Raw genomic sequence first — 20438 nt, forward strand, 5'->3', positions numbered from 1 at the left:
GCACGCTTCTCGCAAGTGATTCCGTGCGGTAGCGCTGAAGTGAGAAATGCCTGCCTCCCATGCAGCACAGCATCAAGTCCCGTTCCTCCACATCGACCGCTGATACCATGCCACTGTAGTCAACACCAAAACAATCTGCTTGCAACATCCTGCCATCCTTCAACACCAGCAGGCAACAACCGATCTATCTATTTGAAGCGCCCTGCAGCCGCCAGCATGGCCTCAAGGAACGACGTTCCTCCTCTCCGCATGCCGTCTCCACAGCACACGCTACCTTGAAGTGATCTCCTCCCTCATTGGCCGAAACCCCGCACCCATTTTCACCAATCGCAGATCCTGACGAGTCGCCATTTGGCTTCATCGCCATCGCCGGATCCGCCCCCCCCTGGTCTCAGCATGGACGTGTCCGCGCCGGAGGCCGCCGCTGCGTCCGCGCGGCCGCGCGCGCAGTCGCGCCCCAGCCAGCAGAACAAGAAACCGCCGCACGACGCAAAGCCGCAGTCCGCGCCCTCGCAGCGCAAGCAGAAGCCGCAGAACGCGCGTCCAAAGGCGGCGCCCAAGGCCGACGCTTCTTCATCTACCGCCTCCTCCGCCGCCGCCGCTGCTGTGGGCGACTACCGAGACGCGCCGTGGTTCCAGGCGGGAGAGGGCGACCTGGTGTTCGCCCAGTGGCTGCTGGGCCGCTGCAATGGCGTGGGGGACGCCGTCACGCCGCAGTCGCCCGAGGCCACGCAGCGCATGTTCGCGCTGTTTAAAACCCAGCGGCGGCTGCGTCGGGAGCTGGCGCTGGGCTCCAAGCGGGAGGTCGCAGGCGGCGATGACGACGAAGACGATGAGGAGGAAGGTGGAGAGGAGGAAGACCAAGAGGCGGAGACGCTGCGCGAGGCCGAGCCGCTGTGGCCCGTGCAGCAGATCGTGGAGCAGGTCGGGGACGTGCTGCGGCCGGCCAGGCTGGCGCTGCAGAGGCAGCAGAGAGAGGCGGAGAGGACCAATTCCAAGGCGGAGGGTGCCCTCGAGAGGATCGTCGTGGCCGAGGTGGTGGACAACGCCACGGAGCTCATCCTGAGCCGGGCTACGGCGGAGCACGAGCAGCTGCTGAAGCGCTGGGTCGAGATCCTGAGGGAGGAGGAGAACAAGGGACCCGAAGTCAGCCCCGAGGTGGAAGCAGTAGCAGCTGAAGAAGACGGAGATGAAGACGCGGCTGCCGCGCAGAAGAGCAAGAAGAAGGAGAAGAAGGAGAAGAAGAAGTCCAAAGCCGCGGAGGACACGGCGTGTGAGCAGGTGCAGTCCTTCCTGATGTTCTTGACGGAGTCGGCGCAAACGCAGAAGCAGGCGGGGGAGGCTCCAGTGACTGCCACTGCGGCGCTCTCTGATGCGGAGAAGACGTGGACGACGGAGCTGCAGCGGATTGTGGAGCTCTCGAGTATTGAGCCGGAGGAGGAGGCGCGGCGTCTCCGAGTGGCGCGCGATATCCAGACCGTTCTCCGGCGCGAGGTGAGCAAGTGGCGACATTGCGAAGTGATTCTGTTCGGCAGCTCCTTGACGCACTACGGCTCGCGGAACTCGGACCTGGATATGTGTCTGCTCCCCACCGGGCGCAGCGTCGGGGCCCAGCCGAAAGAAGTGATGGGCAAGCGCCAGCTTCAGCAGTTAATTGACGGAAAAGCTGGCGATAACGGCCATGCGCCGACTACCGACGCGGAAGTTGCTGAACAGTTGAGGGATTTACGCGCACAGGTGCAGAAGAGTATTGAGAAGCTTACCCAAGCGCTCAACACGTTGGATCGATCCGGAAAGAACGGTGATAAGCACGTTAAGCAGCGGCGTCAGCTGGAGTTCTTTGACACGCAGATGCGGCTGCTGCGGAACGCTATCATGGCGGAGCTCACGAAGCTGGTTGGACTCGTAGAGCCCCAGAATGGATCCAATGGAAAGTCCGCACACCTGAAGACCATTATTGCTGCCAGCAGGCGCCGAAGTGACGACCTCTACCTGCTTCGCGCTATTCTTCAGCGCGCAGCAAAGTGCGAGGTACGACATGTGATTGCTGGCGCCCGCGTTCCTATCATTCGCTTTCTGCACACCCGCAGCGGCCGTGAGTATGAGTGCGACTTGTGCTTCGAAAACGTGCTGGCAACCCGCAACACCCCGCTTCTGCGCGCGTACGCGTCCTTCGACGACCGGGCGCGAGCGCTGGGCCTCGCTGTGAAGCACTGGGCCAAGCAGCGCAGCATCAGCGATGCTTCTATGGGGTTCCTGAGCTCGTACTCTTTCGTGCTGCTAAGCATTTATTACTTGCAGGTGGTCCATGTGCTTCCAAACCTGCAGGATCCTCGGCTGTTAGAGACTGCACAAATCCGACCGGACTACTACAACGACATCAACATCGCTTTCTGCGAAGATCGCGGGATCGCTCGAGCCTTCCATCAACCGACTTCTGGAGTTGATGCATCGGGTTTGTCGCTGACGACGTTACTGGCTGGGTTCTTTGAGTTTTACGCCACACAGTTCGACTTCGCGAAACGCGTCATAACTGTGCGATCCCCAGAGAAGCCTGCACTCAAAGTCGCGCAGTGGGGTACCCGCAAAGCCAAGACGTGGCGCATGAGTATCCAGGACCCATTGGAGACTGGACGCGATTTGGGCTGCGTGCTGCAGTTCAAGGGCCAGGAAAAGATCATCCGTGAGTTGCGTCGTGCGCATGAGATGCTAGCACGAGGTGAGAGCTTTTCCGACGATGTCTGCGCTGTTGATAAACCTGCTGGTAAAGCTGGAAAGGCCAATGGGAAGGCGAAGCAGGGGGCTGGAAACGAATCGTTAAAGTCCTCTAAGCAAGCGAACGGAGACGCCACCGCGGCAGGCGCGGAATCTTGTGTGCCGAAGCAGCAGCAGCAGTCGGAGAAGATGAAGCGGTCGTATGTGGTGACAATGCAAAGCGCCGACGAAGAGCTGACGAAGGAAGTGATTGAGACGTTCTTCAAGGACTTCCACAGGTCATTTCGCGTTGGGAAAGTGGTCGAGGTATCGACCTCGAAGACTGCAGCTGATGGTGAAGACGAGTCTGCAAACAAGAACAAGCGCTGGGAGGTGGAGCTACTGAGCCAGGCTCAAAACTGCCCTCGAACGCTGTCTCTCAGAACTCGTATTGACTGGAAGGCTGCGGATGGACGTGTGGGTCGTGTGTGGCTTCATCACCAGGCTTTATTCGCGACGCCGCCGTGCCAGAAGTGCCTGTCACCCGAACACGCGACTGGCAAGTGCCCGCCTGAAGACGTTGCACAAGAGGATGGCGAGGAAGGCGCGGGTGAGACTCATGTCGACCTCAAGATACCGCAGAAAAACATTCGTCGCCATGTCCTCCGGTTGACGCTGGGCGGGGGTCACTCTGCTGCAGCTACGAAGAAGAACGACCACCGTAAGAGCCAACAGCAGCGTGGACCTCCGCAGAACTCTCATCAGCATGACACTAAAGCCAACCCCAAGCGCATTAACAACGGAAAACAGGCTGCTGGTAAGAGGGAGCCTCGTGGGAACAAGAAGACGGAGGTGGAGCGAGTGAACATGCGCAGCGTAGAGGTCGTGGAGGTCGTGTCGTCTTCATCGACTCCCCGAATTGAAGGTGAAGGTGCCAACTCGAGCAAGACGCCTCAAAGGAAGAAGAGGTGGCAGCAGCGAGTCCACCGCAAGCGAGGCGGGTCCAAGAGCGAAAGCAACAACGCTGCAGCAGACTGAAGTCGCCGTTGAGTGAGTGAGTGAGTGAGTGAGCTAGAACCGGACCTTGTAGTCGAAGTTAGTGCTACGGCCGATCGTCGTAGAGGATGTTTGATATTACGTGTACGGACAATGAACATGAACCAAGTGGACGAACGCAGTACAAACGCCAAACAAAACTCAACGTTGAGGCCGTCATAGAGACCCTCTGCTTTGAAGAGATCCAGGGCATGGCAAGTGTTGCCGCCGTAGTCAGCGCCTATAAGCGCGCTGCATGGTTCAAAGAGAGTGGGGGCGACTTACGCTTCGCCGTGTGGCTCTTGAGCATGTGTGGCAAGGCAGACGCTGGAATCTGCCAAGGCGACGTACCGAGTGCACACGCTGGATCGGACGTACCAACGCCTACGACGTGAACTCCAGCCTACCGTGACGTCCGTGCACGAGTTGTGGACTGTTGAGGAGATTGTGAAGGACACGTACAGGTCGATCCGGTTCCTGCAGGATAAATCCACAAAGCAGAGAGATCGAGCCGCCCGCAAGCGGAAACGAGCGAGCGCCCTCATCCAGCGGATTCTGCTCGGCCAGATCGTGAGGGAAGCAACCAAGCTGCTGCTTCATCGCGCTACCAGCGCGCACGAGCCGCTTCTGAGACGTTGGCTGAAAGTCCTGAACGGGGAACAGGCCGAAGAGTATGGCGTGCTGGTCTACCAGACCATATCGGGAGAAACGAAGGAGCACCCGCTTTTGCCAGCTCACACGGCGAAACCACGAAGCGAACTGGCGTGGCTAAAGAACCCTAGGGGCAATTTCTACAATGACAACCAGGTCCTGGACGATGTCACGTGCTTCTTGTCCCTGTTATCGGATTCGAGTCTGCTTAGACCCCTGGCGCAGGCCTCGGCGGCAACGAACGTGGCAGATCTCTGGATGTTCGAGCTCCAGCGGTTCTTGCAGCTTGACTTGGAGGATGAGGAAGCGCGACGTCAGTTGGTAGCACGGGAGATTCAAAGTGTGTTTCGGGCCAATGTGGAGAAATGGGAGAACTGCGACGTCGTGGTGTTCGGTAGCTCGTTTTCGCGTTATGGTTTGCAAGACTCGGATCTCGACTTGAGTCTCTTTCCTGCTGGCCGCGATGTCGAAGACAATGACTCGACACCACGCTTAGGAGTCGTCGGTACGGACGTGGTAGATTGGGAAGACCCGGCGACGAACGCCGAAAGGGTGGAGCAACTGCAGGAATTGCGCGCGCGCGTATTTCAGCAGATCCAGAACCGGGCTGAAAGGTTTCAGGAAATGGCGGACTCTGGCAAATACGCAGCACCTCATCGCGTTGGCGAGTGGCGCAGAATGGAGTTTCTGGGCAACGAGCTGCGAGTTTTGTACAACGGAATCATGACAGAGCTGTCTGCCTTATATGTGCAAACAGACCCACAGTACAGCGAGGCAGAAGCAGTTGTAGCCACTAGAGAGCTCGTCATCGATGACCTTGATCTCGTCGGAGCTATTCTCCAAGGCTCTAGTAGCTGCGACGTCCGCGAGGTCGTGCATGGAGCACGAGTGCCGATTGTCCGCTTCGTCCACAAATTGAATGATAGAGAATACGACTGTGATCTGTCGATCAACAACCGCTTGGCCACTCGCAGCACGTTGCTCCTCCGCGCGTACGCAACCTTCGATGACAGCGCGCGGGTGCTGGGCCTTGTCGTCAAGCATTGGGCCAAGCACCGCTCGATCGTCGGGACGATTAACGGGTTCCTCAGTTCGTATTCGATCGTGCTGCTCACGATCTACTACCTGCAGCTCGTGGGTGTTCTACCAAATCTGCAAGACCCAGAGCTTCTGGAGTTCGCTCGAGTCCCCCCAGATTACTATGGAGGGACGAACATTGCCTTTTGCACGGCTGTCGACACTGCGCGGGACTTCTTCGAGCAAGCTTCTGCTGGGTCGGGCGCGTCCGAGATGCCGCTGACCACGCTGTTCGTTGGGTTCTTTGAGTTGTACGCCGTGCACTTTGACTACACGAATCGTGTGGTGGCTGTGCGATCTTCAAATACGCCTACGCCAAAGAGTGTCTTATGGGGAGCCGACCACGCGGAATCGACGTTCCTGAGTATCCAAGATCCGCTTCAGACATCCCGCGATTTGGGAGGCGTTCTCCATGGACACCAGCTCGAGAAAACGCTAATCAAGTTTCGGCGCGCCCACGAGATGCTGAAGCAGGGCCACAGCTTGGAAGAGCTCTACAACCACCCAAGTTGAAGTGGTGGGTTTTCATCTCTTGTTTTGCAATTCGGTCACGTGTTTGCCAATAATCAGTCGGGACTTGTGAAAGTTAGAATTGATACGTCAGATCTGGAAGACACGACTACTGTACTACTACTCCTCTCAAAGTGCTCGTGCGTCTTCTGTTTCGTGTCGTGTTCTGCCAGCTCGGGAGGATAGTCCCCGTGCTAAGCTAGACGAAGACAAATGAGACGGTTTCAAACGAAATGATGCTTAGGCGCCATTTGGAGTTTTCGAGATAATCGCGTTTGAAGTTGACCAATCAATTTTCGGAAATAACAGGACATCAAATTTTTGAAAGTAAAAGCACTCGTAAAAAGCGTAAAAGCACTCTTATTCGATTGGTTTTAGCGCGAGCTGTCCGATAATATACAATATGTTGCAATTGGAAAAATATTGAGGTTACACGCCCCAAATAAAATCGGGAATTAAGGGGGTCCGAAAATGGAGATAATTATTCTAGGCCGATGGTACTCCTCGAGTTCTTAACATTTTGGGGCGTTTAATAGTTTAAACGAAGCACAAGACACGCCGCTTTCGATTGATGCGGTTAAATCGCGATTCGTACTTAGGTTCGTAAGCATCATTTCGTTTGAAACCGTCTCAAATGGTAGGTGTACGAATCGCTACTGGTTTGCGGGCTTTGGCCCGCGGTGTTCGCAGTTCGGTCTTTTTTTACTGTATTCCAAAACCTGCACAGTAGAAAACTTTATTTACTACTAGTAGTACTATGTAGTAATAGCGCTATGCTTGCCGCAGGAGAGAGTTGCGTGAAGACGTTCTTGAATTTTAGCGCTTGCTCTTATTTTTGTACTGAAATATCATGCGTCCATTTGCTGGATGGCTTACGCTGCTCAATCTGCCGTGGCGGATCTACGTGAACTCACACTATTGGGCTGCTACCGCGGGAGTCCCCGTATGCGGCGCTGCAGCAGTGCGCGGCGACGGGCGTAGTCAGCCGTCATAACCGCAAATTTCATTTCATTGCATGAACTCACACTAGCGTTACTGCCATTCATGGTACATACTGCACAGCTTCAAGCTGCCAGACTGAGCTTCGGTTCATATTGAATATATAATGTGTTTATTTTCTGGGGTTATTCGGTGTATATGTCCAAATTTGACGCCTGCAACTTGATTTTGTAGAATTGCTATACTGATTTCAATGCCGTTTAGGTGTCCTCACTTCAAAGTCGACTCTCAACAAACAGTCTGCACCCACGACCATTAATCAATAGCGATAATTTTGTTTTACTCAACGACGGTTTATAGTTGCTGCTGCTGTGGCGTCCGACATGTACATACAGATATCGTATCTTAGAAATGACAGCCACATGCCTAAACTAACTTAGCCGATACGACGGCGACCTACCTATTGCTCGCTTGCTGCCCCGATTCGGTCGATTCCTCACAAATTGCATTGACTGACTGATCACCCCTCTTTATTATTGCTGCTGCCTGGTTAGCTTGTCGCCGAAAGCATGCTTTGAGCTGTAATAATGAATCGGAGTTTGCGCTGCTGTGCTGTAATACAATTGCTGTACAACTGTCATTGCTGTTGTTTCAAATAGCTCTTTAACCGATAATGCAACATAAAACCTTATGTTGCATTATCTCAAACACCCGCAAACGACAGTTCTTACGAACTGCGGACATGCATACTGAAGTTGGGGGTCTCTCCGAGGATCAAGCAGATACCGACCTACTGCCCGAACGTTTTGGCGGCCGCTGGGTAATGGAGAGTAAGACCCACGGTTCTGCTTTATGGTGTTCCGTTTGCTAGCCGAAAGCACACGGATGCAGTCCAGCAAAGCTCTCATCAGCAATCTGGAACGTTCTAATTCTTATGTTTAGAACCGTCCAAATTCTAATTTCCTGATTAGCAAACTCCTGACCGAATTGCAAATTCTAAATAAAGAGTCTGACCCAATTGCAATTTTAATTAGGGGAAATTGCAATTTGGTCAGGAGCAAAAATGGGAACCAGATATTGTTTTAACAATAAAGGTTTTAAAAACCCTTTAATCATTATTTCCCAAATTTTGCAAATCAAAATATTTGGTAATTGGCCTCCGTCCAACAGGATGTCTGCCGCCGACTTCATGGACTTGTCTGCTGCCGATATCATGGACTACTCCGATGCGGCTTGGTACGATGTGGGTGGCGAGTCTGACATGATCTTCGCCCAGTGGCTGCTGGACCGCTGCGCCGACTTGTCCGACGTGGCGACGCCGGAGAGCCTCGAGGCGTGCGAGCGAGTGCTTCCGTGGTTCAGGATCCGCCAGCGCCTGCGCGTGGAGCTGGGGCTCACCTGCTCGGAGACTGACGCAGATGAGCCCATTAGGCAACCATCGTGGAGTGTGAGTGCAATAGTGCAGGAGGTGGGGGGCGATCTCCGGAGATTGCGTCGCGAACTCGCCAATTCCAGTTCGCAGAGTGGGGGGATTTTGGAGAAAGCGGCTGTGGCCGAAGTGGTGGAGACGGCCACGGAGCTGCTCATCAGTCGGGCGGCTGGAGAGGACGAAATGGAGTTGTACGAGTGGACGGAGGTACTGGAGGGCGAGTGGCTCTGGAAGGACAAAGCCAGAGATGCGGCAGTAGCCGCGTGCGGGCAGGTGATGGCCTTCGTGAAGCTGTTGCTTGAAGCTCCTAGTGGTGATGATCACCAGGTTATCAATGTGCCGACGATTGCTTCCGATACGGAGTGGTTGTGGTCTTTGGAGCTGCAGCAGATTCCGAAGATGAACACTGAGGAAGCGAACCGTCGAAGGGTTGCGAAGGACATCGAGTCCATGGTCCGCCGCAAGTGGCCGCGGTGCAAGCTGGAGGTCTTCGGCAGTTCCTTGTCGCTATATGGATCGCTGGGCTCGGATCTGGACATGAGTATGCTAACAAAAGGACCGTGTCGTGGAAGCAGGTTGCCAGATGAGATGCTGGGGTTTTATTATCTCAAACGACTCGTGGACAGAAAGGTTTGGGATGAGGAGGAGGTGAAAACAGACCTAGGTGCACGTGTCCAGCAGCTGGAGAGGGTGTCTTCGCAGGCCCTTGATAGCCCCAGCAGGCTCTACAACTCCAAAGACCCAAAGCAACAACAACACGCGGTACTCTTCGACATATACATGGAGCTACTTGAAGAAGCAGTTACCTCCAAAATCGATGGCATCTACTGGCGAGCCGAGGTGTACGGTGATACCGTTACCACTCCAAAAAATGGATCCAAGGACAAGCTTCTCCGCGACAGCAAGCGTCGAAAGAATGAGCTCTTCGATCTCAAATCCATTCTGGAAGCTGAACCTGAGATTCAGATCCAATCCTTAGCCTCTCACGCGCGCGTCCCCGTCATCCGCTTCCAGTACAGGCAAGGTGACCTCGACTACAAATGCGACTTGTGCTTCGACAACGAGTTGGGTCTGCGAAACACCCGACTACTGCGTGCGTACGCGTCTTACGACGACAGAGCCCGCGACTTGGGCCTGGCTGTGAAATACTGGGCCAAACAGCGTGGAATCAGCGACACCGCGTCGGGATTTCTGAGCTCGTACTCGTACGTGCTCCTCAGCATTTACTACCTGCAGATCGTGCACGTGCTCCCGAACCTTCAAGCCCCACGACTTCTTGAGCTCGCGGGTGTTTCACCCGAGTACTACGACAACATGAACATTGCCTTCTGTGAAGACCGAGAGATCGCCGCTGTCTTTCACGAGCAAACCAGTGCCGACGTGGATTCGCAAGACGCGTCAATATCTGAGCTGCTGCTGGGGTTCTTCAAGTTTTACGCCACCCAGTTCGACTACGTCAAGCACGCGGCGGCCATCCGAACGCCCGAGAGATCTGTGTCGAAGCAGTCTCTGTGGGGGACCAAGGCCAAATCGTGGCGCATGAGCATCCAGGACCCTCTCCAGACATCGCGTGACCTAGGCGGCATGCTCCACTTCAACAGCCAGCGAAAGATCGCTCAGGAGATGCGTCGAGCTCACGAGTTGCTGGCGCAGCGTGGAAGTTTCCTGGACATGGTGTGCTAAACAAAACACTATGGTGGGTGGAAGAGGAGGGTACAGTACATGTAGCAACACTAAGGCCGACCACTAGCCCAGTCAGATGGCGCTCATGTTTTTTGGCGGTATATAGGGCCGTTCCTAACGGGATCATGTGAAAACTATTAACGTCGTCAAGTGTCGCCGTTGGATGGTCTAATGTCAGTTTTGGTTTTCCTGCCTTTGGCGGACGCTAAATGCCAAATGAGTGGGCCCCCCGTCTTCACCACTCCGGACGGCGGCAACTCCCCCATGTACGATGTCGGGGAGCCAGCCCCTCCATGTTTTTGGGAGACCTCGTGGTTCCAGGCGAGTGACGGCGACTTGGAGTTCGCGCAGTGGCTGCTGAGTCGCTGCACGAGCACGGGAGAGATGATGACGCTGGAATCGGTGGAGGCCATTCGTCGGCTGCGTATTCTGTTCCGGATGAAAGAACGACTTCAACTCGAGTTCGTTCGGAGCACGGAGCGTCAACAGCCTACAGCTGAAATGTCATTGGGGAGGTGGGCGACGTCATTAATGCATTGCAGCAACAAAACCAAGGTGAAGGGCCCCGCCCACCAATCGCCAGTGTGCTAGAACCTGCACTAGCCGGTGATGTCCTGGACGCTGCCACGAAGCTACTGCTCAGTCGCTCTACTGTCGACAAAGAAGAGCTACTCCGACGGTGGATGGCTGTTCTAACGGGGCAGGATAAGGACGAACCGGACCTGAAGAAGGCGATCGGACACCACGAGCAAATAGCTTATCGGCAGGTGGAGACCTATCTGATAATCCTCCATGCTTCAGCGGGTCAAGTCTGAGATCGAAGCGTTGTCGCAAACCTTTCGCTTGACATGTGGGAGGAGGAATTGCATCATCTTGTTGCACGTCTAGAGATCGACCCAGCGGAGGAGCAGCGGCGGCGGCGGAGTGTAGCGGACGAGCTGGAGTCTGTTCTACGACAAGAAAACGCGTTGAAGCAGAGTGAAGTGGAGCTGTTTGGAAGTTCGCAACCGTTGTACGGCTCGAAAGATGCAGACATTGACCTGTGCATCTTCCCGATGGGTCGGGCCAGCTGTAACAGGAACGATCTTCTCGGACAGTCGACCCGATACTGCGCTAACAACGACGCCGGAAAAGCTGCAAGAAATGCTCACGCAGGTGCAATCAAGCGTTCAAAGTCTCTCCCAGGATTTTTACGACGCAGTTTACGCCGCAGACTGGTCTGCCATGTACACCCCTCACTGCTCCGCGATGTATGCCGACAACGCGTACAAGATCGAGTTCTTCTTCAATGCTTCAGGACGCATTGGGGGCAGAGCTATCGCAACTGCCACAGCCAAGCTCGCCACCTATCCCTACAGCATCAAAAAGCAGCGATCAGCGTCACCAACACGCTTTCTATCAAATTCAAGGCGTACTTCGAATTACGAGGTTCTCGAAGTGATCTCCCGCACTCGTGTGCCAATCATCCGGTTCCGAAGCTCGTGCAGCGAGTACGAATACGAGTGCGACCTGTCGGTTGGAAACGTGATCGCAACGTGCAATACGAAGCTTCTGCGGGCTTATGCCAGTTTCGACATTCGTGCACGTCAACTGGGTATTGCTGTCAAGTACTGGGCCAAAAAGCGCGGCATCAGCGACGCGTCCGTGGGGTTCCTCAGCTCCTACTCATACGTGCTGCTCAGCATTTACTACGTGCAAGTGGTCCACGTGCTTCCAAACCTGCAAGATCCGGACCTCCTGGACTCTGCCAAAGTCCCAGCGAAATACTACAACGGGGTCAATATCGCCTTCTGCGAGGACGCAGACATCGCTCGAGAGTTTTACCAGCGGCGTGGATTTGATACGGATGCTTCACTACAGAGCCTGCTCGTGGGTTTCTTCAATTTCTTCGCAACGCACTTCAACTTTTCCCATTGCTTCGTTGCCGTGCGATCTCCGACCACACCGAAGCTAAAAAGACACTGGGCAAGCTGCGGCCATCGGTCGATTAGTATCCAAGACCCATTGGAAACCACGCGCGATCTTGGAGGCGTGCTCAAGCGCCACAACCAACAAAAAGTCATCCACGAGTTCCGTCGTGCGTTTGGAAAGTTGAGCTCCGGCGAACGCAGTCGGAGCTACCGACTAGCAATTGGATTAGAATTCTTTGAGATCCAAGAAATCTGAATTAACTTGCGTAAAGCTTTGGTAAAATACGTTGATCTCTCTGAACGGCCCCGTCATACTACTCGTTGCTTTAATCACCATTGTAGTTTTCCGGCGTTTGGGCCATGTGTGCTGCTTCCAGAGGCGGCAGCCCGGGAGGAGACCGACCTACTTGACGAAGCGAAGCTGAGCTCCTGGTTGATTCCCGCCCTGATCTGTTCTCGAGCGGTTTTATAGTCGGCGAAGGAACCAAGCGGGCTAATTCATGCTGCACCAAGCTTTCCGCCACCTCGGATGGGACAGATCCCTCTCGTTTCGATCTGTGACTGCTCGTCGACTTGTTGCTGGTGGATGTTGCGGGCACTGGTGCGACAGAGGTATTCTTTCGCTGAAAGAGCCGCTGGATAATTTCCAGCGCCCGCAGTTGCTGATCGTTCGTTGTCACTTCACTTTCACACGCGGTTGGCTTCTTTTCGGAGGTTGGCAGCTCAGCCTTTGCCCCGCCTGGATTCTGCAGTTGTCCGTTAGGCACAATAAGCTGGAGGAGGGATCGGAAAGCCCCGAAAGCATCGATAGCTCTCTCTAAGCTCGAGAAGTACTCGATCAGCTCTACAGCTTGCTGGTGCGAGCGAACTGCCGCACTAATTTCATCCTCCAGAAGGTCCCCCGATTGGATATCAGCAAAAGTAGGACTGCCTTCGACGAGTTCTGTGCGCTTCAGACGAATTGCACCGAGCAGTGCCTCGCCCCATTCCGTTTCCGTAGCTGTCACGCCAGACGCAACACGGTCTCGGGCTGTGATAACCTGCACCGTGTGCATTGCGATCTCGTACGCTAACTTGGTCATGCGGTGACTTTGTAGTACACGCAGCAGGGAATCCGGGCCCAGAGACAGCAGATCACACGCCCTTAGAGTGCGAATGGTGCACCTACTGACCGAGCAGACAAGTATCCCCTTGTCACCGAAGTATGTTCCCTTACCGTAGCTCGAACCACGGTTTGAATGCGCCTCACTAGTAGAAAATAAGTAACCACGTACGACAAAATACATCGACTTTGTGATGCTTCCTTCCACCAATACGTTCTCTCCACGCGGGTAGCCCTCAAACTTGAGGTGACGTGCAATATCCTGCATAACTTTGTCGACAACGCCCATTTCCTCACTGCGAGGTAAAGGTCGAAAAATATCGCTGGCAAATGAGCGCAGAGGAGCTTGTGCGATCACGAGGATTGAATCCGTGCGAATGCACAAAGGCACCCCCTCTAAGAAGCTTTGGTAGTCGACACCTCGGTGTGACGACCACAATGAGGACAAAAAAGCCTGTGTCCGCGCCTTCAGATCGCCTGTTACCTTCCAGCGCCCCAGGTACAGCTCAACCGCGATGTGATTCTTTCGGTATGCCACTTCATTGTTGATGTACGAGATGAATAGGTTCGCGAATTCACCGATCATGAAGGCCATCGTAAGTAGACCCGTGAAGCACACAATAATACAGAACGCGAAGTGGACAATGGTGTCTGGCCTGAAGGTCCGACCCTTCTTGATAAACGAAGTCGTCGCGAAAAAGCACCCCCGCAACAACCTCAGGATGTGCTTCCCCTCTGGATCAGCCAAGCTGGCATCGGGCAACCACGCGTTCCAGTCATCACCAAAGTGGTCGTATACAGCGATAGCAAAATACGCGCATGCGGTCCAGTACATCAGCACTACGTAGAGTATTGATGCAGTTCGCAGGCGGTGCAGCTCTTTATGAATGCTGCGTCGATTAATCTCGTCCATGTAGTGCAAGAAATTTCGGAGCTTCAGACACCGATTAATGCGGTAGATCGGATCGGTGGAAAAGCTAGAAAACAGGTAGTCCAATGGGATAGCGGCTACGACATCGTACACAAGCCTCTCCGACTTGTAGGATTCTCGGTGGTCTTGCTCGTACAAATCCACAGACTCACTCGAGCGCTGAATACGCCAATTTATCCAGATATCAGCGAGGTAAAGCACCTCGCAAAAAATCTCGACCTCCCGCACAATAACCGGTAACCCTTCGGTGTGTTCCATCGAGTCAAATGAAATGCGGTAAGGCACAACAATTGACATGAATAAGGTGGTGAAAATAATAGCTTTGATCCAGGCCAAGTGGTAGGAAGATTGTGCAGGTGCGCCGCGAAGCAGAACCGAGATGAATTGAGGTATGCCACAACGTAGCCTCTGCTGCTTCGGGCCAGGTTTGTTCGGCGTTGGAGCCTCTGGTCCTCCTGCGTGCCGAGATAATGTTTCGCGCTTGCTGATTGCACTGGCAGCACTGGAGCGCTTGTATCGAGCTGATATCACTGCCTCTTCCATGCGTTCAGCATACGCGTTCATGAGGTCCTCTTCAGTCATCGTAGAGCCTACCGAGTTGTGTCGCTCCAGCTTTGCGATGTGGGTCAAGCGCATTTGCTGCTGCTGCAAGTTAATCACTCGAAATACTTTCTTCTTCCACTCCGGATAGCGATTGAACACCGTCTCGAGAGAGTTGCGCGATAGTTTGTACAGAATCGATGTCGACTTTGCCAGCACGAAGGCGTTCCTCACACTGTCAACAAACAAAGCGTTTTCTCCGAAGTAGCTGCCGGAGGTCACTTGATTCAGCTTGATCAGCTCGTCGATATCCAACTTGTCACTAGTCCACTCTGATTGCAGTCGGGGGTGCACTTTGCGACTTGATAGCATCGGCTTGATACTCGGCTTCTTTGTGAGGAGAGATGTTTCTGTGGGCATCCGACGGGCAATTGAAGATCGACGACCGACCATGCTTGAGCGTTGCTTTATTTCTTCCTCGCGCGGAATTAGTGTGTCTAGCAGTCCAGCAAAAACGAAGTACATGTCGCTCCCTTCTTCGCCGTATCTGTAGACAAACTCGTCTTTGACGACCATCACTTGGCTGAAATGCGAGACCAGCATCCGTGTCACGCTTCCGTTCATTCCCTGAAGAAAGGATACTTTCACTATCATTGGCTGCAAGTGTACCATGCGAATGTCGGTCAACAAAGACGGGGGAAGGCAGCTCTCGAGTAAATGCTCCTGCGTGATCGAATGAAAGCGCTTGAAGAAAAAGTAGGCTTTAAACCGCTCTTGGATCGGTGTTGGAAGGCTGAAATGCGCCAATAGATGCCGAAACGAACTCAGGGTCGCGTAGTACTCGCGATTCTCAGCATCCATGAGCTCGATAATGTCCGAGAAGTTTCCGATCACGTACGCGAATAGGAAAAACCCGAGCGTAAGGGTAATTGCGTTAAACAAGCACTGGGATATGGTCTTGGGTAGTTCACCGGGGTAAGTTGCGGACATGATCCCGAAGGACCAAAACAGCGACGTGAAGTACTGCAGTGCAAACCCTTCTTCAAGCAGGGTCTCTTCCGGAAGCCAGTGTACGCCGATAGTGTCTGGAACATTGTGCGTTGACTCATTGGCCCAGGCTTTATGCATGTAAGAGGCATGCGAGCGAAAGTCAAACCAAAAGCTCCCCAGCGTGTGAGAAAGTATAAAGGTGTAATACACCAATTTGAAGAGTCGGAGCTGCAGGGTGAACTTGAGGTGCTTGTTCTCCAGCGCTGCAAACTGCGCGGGTACTTTGAACAGCCGTACCAACTTGTTCAAGCTCAAGATTTCTAAGCTTTGTTGACCAAGACCCACTAATCCCCAGCCAATCAAGAAAAGGGGAGTCAGAGCGATTGCATCAATGACGAAAGCCCGTGAGTGGATGTAGTTTTTCTTGATGATCCTCAAATCCATGACCTTGTTTCCAAACTCGTGAAACCCCAGCCGAAATCTCACAAACATGTCCAGCACAAATAGCACCTCGATTAGAAGGATGACGATGTCAGCACTCTCGTTCGCCTTCGAAGACATGCGAAAGCATATTGTGGATACCGTGAGCAGACACTGCAAAGTCATCATACTAAACACCCAGACTTCCCAGGCAATGATAACCCCAGAATCAGGATCGAACACAAGATCTGAGAGCCAAGCGGAAATGAACGAGCGGCGGTTTGAAGTCATGGCGGAAGTCGCCATTTCAGATGCCTTGAGAAACTTGGGGTCTAAAAATCGCTTCTCAAGTGCCTCCAACGCATCCGGCAGAGCAGGAAAGGTAGTTCGCATCAACTGCAGGTGTTCTCGCGATATGAAGAGGACGATGCACCCGCTAATTGCCATAACACGCTCCGAATAACTAGGCGAAGTGTTGTCAAAGTCCAACACTGCCGTTCCAATAAAGCTGCCTTGTGGGATACTGCGGGGTGCACCTCCATTTGCAATTACGCATAGCTCTCCTTCCAGGAGGAAAAACAAGCCACCAGCAAAATCGCCTTGCCGATAAATAACTTCTCCCTGTCCGTAGAGGATGAATTTGACGTTGTCGATCAGTACCTGCTCCAATTCGTTTAGAACTGGGCGGACCCCCGCTAATAGCGCCAACGTTTGCAGTGCAGGTTTGCATATGCTTTTCATGATATCGTTCTTGATGGTCGTGGGGAGATCTTCCAATAGTGATCCAATAACAGCTCCGCGGTGGGCTGACCACCAAAAATCAAGGAAAGCGCTCACCCGCTTGTGTATCGCAAGCGGCGCATTTTGTCGCATCAGAAATAATTGAATTCGCGTCCTATTCGAGAAGAACTCCTTCTGCTCGAATGCAGAAGCCGTAAACCTCTTTTGGACATTGTCGACCACGATGGCCGTAATGAAGAAGCCGATCAGCATAAACACGAGAGCAGCGCCGAGCTGGACATCACTAGCAGGTTCCACTGGCCTGCCTAGCGCGGTGATCACATAGCACGCGTAATACAACGAGCGAAAGTACTGGTTCAAGCCAATCTCAATAATCTCGGAAGAGCCAGCTGCGTAAGTCACATTTGCTGAGTCGATGAAGTAAGACTCATTTAGCCGACTCAAGTGTAAATCGCTGGATGGGAGCCACGCGTGGGCGCCAGTGCTGAAACCTTCCACGTACGTGATGCTGAAGTGCAAACATGCAAACGTATGGTAAAGCATGACCATCAACCAGCCGAAGAGCATCAAGCGCCGTTTGTTGTCGAGATGAAGATATTCGTCCACTTCTTTAAGATGATCCATCACGCGCCACATTCGTAACAATCGCAAAAGACGGAGAAACTCCGAGCCCATAGCCCAGTGCGGTAGAGCACACAGCAGGTCAAAGGCAAACTTACTGCGTAGGTATCTTCGCGCTGTCCAGGCTGTATCCCAAATCTTCTCCGAGTTTTCCATATATGATAAATTGAAGTTCAGGTAGATGTCGATCCATAATGCTATCTCCATCAGTACGTTCAGCACAGAAATCACCCAGTTCTCGAAATCGAGGACCTCGAAGACCAGGCGTGTCGGAATCACAAACCAAAAGTACATAAGATTGATCTCCAGAGCAAGAATCCACCACATCCGCTTTCTTGACTCGAAATCGATAGCCTTGTGCAGCAGGACAACAGACCAAAACGGTGCCTTTGGGTCTCGTTTCCAATTGAGCTGCGAAGCCACGATCTGCATTACTGGGAGCATCCGCAAGCTCGTTTTTCTGTGGTCTGATTCCTCAGAAGAAGGCAGGGGAAAAGGAGTTGTAGACTCAGCAGGATGGTTTTGGCCCAACGACTTCTTGGAGCTATCGGATTGATTGTCAGTGAGGGCCACCAACGGGGCGACTTCTGCAGGCCGCGGGGTTTGCGATCGAGCTCCAATGGGAATCAAATCAGCTGTTGGGGATGGAGTTCTTGGAATTGGTTCAGGAACGCGATCGGCTGGACCGGTCAGAATATGCTCTTGACGTGGCGAAGTCTGCGAGATCGCGCTAAAAGAGAAATCCGATTTGGTTGACGCGGTGTCGTCATTCGCGCCAGGTGCATGGGCTGGAGCACTTCGCTCCCTTTTCGACATGGCACTTGGCACAGCCCACCCCAGACTCGGCTTGGTCTTTTCGTTTTGGACGTGTTTGCGAAGCAGTCTTGATATCGTTTTCCTTTTCCCAGTCGCCCCCTCTGGGGACTCCTGTGATTTACCGCTGAATATTCTCCGTTCCAATGCCCTCACTTGATTTGGGATCGAGTTTGCGTACTCTGGGTAGCCATCTAGTACGCGCTCAAGGTGAAACCGATCCAACTTGTATAACGTGCAGTAGGTTGTTGTCACGACTGTGGCGAAACGAGGTCGGTTCAAGAAAATACTCATCTCGCCGAAAAAGTCGTTCTTCCGCTCCTCCCTTACTTTCACGCCGTTCACAAGCACGTGGAGGACGCCAGAATTCACGAAATACATGGCGTCACCTCGATCCCCAGCGTGAAATACGACAAAAAATGCTGGTAACGAAATCATTTCCAGCAGACTGGTGATGGCAATAATGAACTGGTCGCTGCATCCCTCAAAAATGACGACACTAGCCACTGTGTCCTTCATCAATGCGACCTGAATATCCTTTCTGATAGACGGGCAGAGCAACCGCATGGCTTCGCGGTCATTGGACTCTGTGTACGTGTAGTACCGCTTCAGGTACTCGATAGCTTGATGTTGTAGCTCTTCTGGAACGTGGTGGAAGGACAGCATGTGCTTGAACTGGTTTATTCGCGCCTCGGATGCCTCGTTCTGGCCGCTCTCGCACTTGGAAATCATGAAGAACATGGCGCACAGGTACGTGAACAGCAGAAATCCACAGATCGCCACAAAAATCGTGAATATAAAGGCTGGTACCGTATGCGGCAGCTCGCCCTCAAACAGCCCTGTCATCACTCCAAACGACCAGAAGATGGACATCAAGTACTTGGTCCGAGCTGTCTGCTCGTGGTCGGGCTTATGCGGCAGCCAGTGGTCCTCTCCATGCTCGTCGTATCCAAAGAGGAATCGTACGCACGCCAGGAAGTGCGACAGCAGCAGGATCCCCACCAGCACCTTGAACATCTTGAGCACCACAAAGTACTTGGCGTACACGTCGTCCAGCTGTGCAATGTACTTTGGGATCCTCCATATCCTGAGGAACTTGTGCATCTCGAAGAAGGCGATGGACACCGATCGCTTGACTGGGAAGATGGACACTGGTATCAGCGCCACGACGTCCAGGACGAACCTGGGGGACTTGAGGTACCTCAGTCGTGACTTGGTGGCGTCCCGCGTGACGTCCCCGCCCTCGTAGAAGCCCATGTGGAGCTCCACGTAGACGTCCGAGAGGAAGAGCAGCTCGCAGACGTACACGAGCACGAGCTCGGCCGTGGCTCTGGAGACGCCGCTGTCCCGGAACACGACGAGGTACGGCAGCATGGTGATCTCGTAGATGACGCACACGAGCAGCACCTGGTGCCACGCGTGCACGAAGGCCGAGTTGGGGTCCAGCGCGTTCTGCACCTCGAAGAGCAGCAGCTCCACCGAGTTGGAGCGCGGCCGCATGAGCGACGCCCGCAGCGGGGACGTCGAGGTCATGGTCGTGCTGCGGCGGATGCGGTCGATCGCCGACTGGAACGAGCTGCGGCGCGGCGCCATGCGGTCCAGCGACCGGCGCGACTTCTGGAAGCTCGAGTCGCTCGCCATCACGGGCTGCGTCATGCCTGGCCGACGTCTTGCTTGCTAGCTAGCTGTCTGTCTGCCTGCCACCCTCCTCGTTCCTGCCCTGCGCAATGGACAGCGCCCTAAAGATAGTGAGCGCGAGTATAACGAGCGGAAACGCACAGGAGTGATGGTCACTTCAACTTCCGACGCCATACCGAGAGACCAACGAGTTGGGCTGTTGGCTGTTGGATGGGTTGACGACGAAAACAGGATTGATCTCCAGCAGCGTCATTAATTCTCTGCGTCCAGAGAATTAGTAGTGCTAAATGCAGGCTGGCACGCTGGCAGCGCGAGTCGACGAATGTGTTGCGCCCGACTGAAGTCGGTTGTGTGGACAGCGCCACGTACTGGGACTCTGAGCCACGCGACTCCGCCCGGGTGGCGATGGTAATGATGTGAGCCTGTCATGAAGCCCAGCCCAGCTGCAGCGGCGCCATTCAGCTGACCCACAGCCGGCCTCTTGCAGTGCAGGACAGCAGGCAGGTCACGTGAATCCTAAATTTCTCAAATCCATACAAACGTCGAGTCACACGCTCCCTAAATATCGAGCGGGACGCCGACACGAGACTTTTCCCCTCTCGAAGAAAAGGAAGCGAGCAACAACAACAAGGCAAAGTGACGGCCAGCGCCATCGCCACCTCCAGGCAAGACAGACCGACTGTCGACCACCAAGGCTCCATACATCCTCTAACA

General features: G+C 53.8%; 5 protein-coding genes across 5 annotated transcripts; 4 read left to right on the forward strand and 1 right to left on the reverse strand.

Moving 5' to 3' along the window:
* Positions 1-396: 396 nt before the first annotated feature.
* Positions 397-3732, forward strand: PHYSODRAFT_533748 (hypothetical protein; the record flags this gene model as incomplete). Its single annotated transcript, XM_009540643.1, has 1 exon — positions 397-3732. One exon carries the CDS (start codon positions 397-399, stop codon positions 3730-3732), a length of 3336 nt encoding a protein of 1111 aa, XP_009538938.1.
* A 305-nt stretch (positions 3733-4037) lies between these two features.
* On the forward strand, positions 4038-5970 carry PHYSODRAFT_261991 (hypothetical protein; the record flags this gene model as incomplete). Its single annotated transcript, XM_009540644.1, has 2 exons — positions 4038-4103; positions 4132-5970. 2 exons carry the CDS (start codon positions 4038-4040, stop codon positions 5968-5970), a joined length of 1905 nt encoding a protein of 634 aa, XP_009538939.1.
* A 2149-nt stretch (positions 5971-8119) lies between these two features.
* On the forward strand, positions 8120-10018 carry PHYSODRAFT_533503 (hypothetical protein; the record flags this gene model as incomplete). Its single annotated transcript, XM_009540645.1, has 1 exon — positions 8120-10018. One exon carries the CDS (start codon positions 8120-8122, stop codon positions 10016-10018), a length of 1899 nt encoding a protein of 632 aa, XP_009538940.1.
* A 216-nt stretch (positions 10019-10234) lies between these two features.
* Positions 10235-12184, forward strand: PHYSODRAFT_342248 (hypothetical protein; the record flags this gene model as incomplete). The annotated part of the gene is made up of 4 exons (XM_009540646.1): positions 10235-10533; positions 10602-10785; positions 10876-11077; positions 11160-12184. 4 exons carry the CDS (start codon positions 10235-10237, stop codon positions 12182-12184), a joined length of 1710 nt encoding a protein of 569 aa, XP_009538941.1.
* Positions 12185-12908: 724 nt separating this feature from the next.
* PHYSODRAFT_533592 (hypothetical protein) lies at positions 12909-19586 on the reverse strand (the record flags this gene model as incomplete). Its single annotated transcript, XM_009540647.1, has 5 exons — positions 12909-14369; positions 14493-14792; positions 14952-17740; positions 18071-19164; positions 19237-19586. Coding segments are annotated over 5 exons (5994 nt in total), but the record flags the coding sequence as incomplete, so codon positions are not given.
* Positions 19587-20438: the final 852 nt, after the last annotated feature.

The sequence above is a fragment of the Phytophthora sojae genome, assembly GCF_000149755.1.
Source record: "Phytophthora sojae unplaced genomic scaffold PHYSOscaffold_16, whole genome shotgun sequence".
Classification (NCBI taxonomy): Eukaryota; Oomycota; class Peronosporomycetes; order Peronosporales; family Peronosporaceae; genus Phytophthora; species Phytophthora sojae.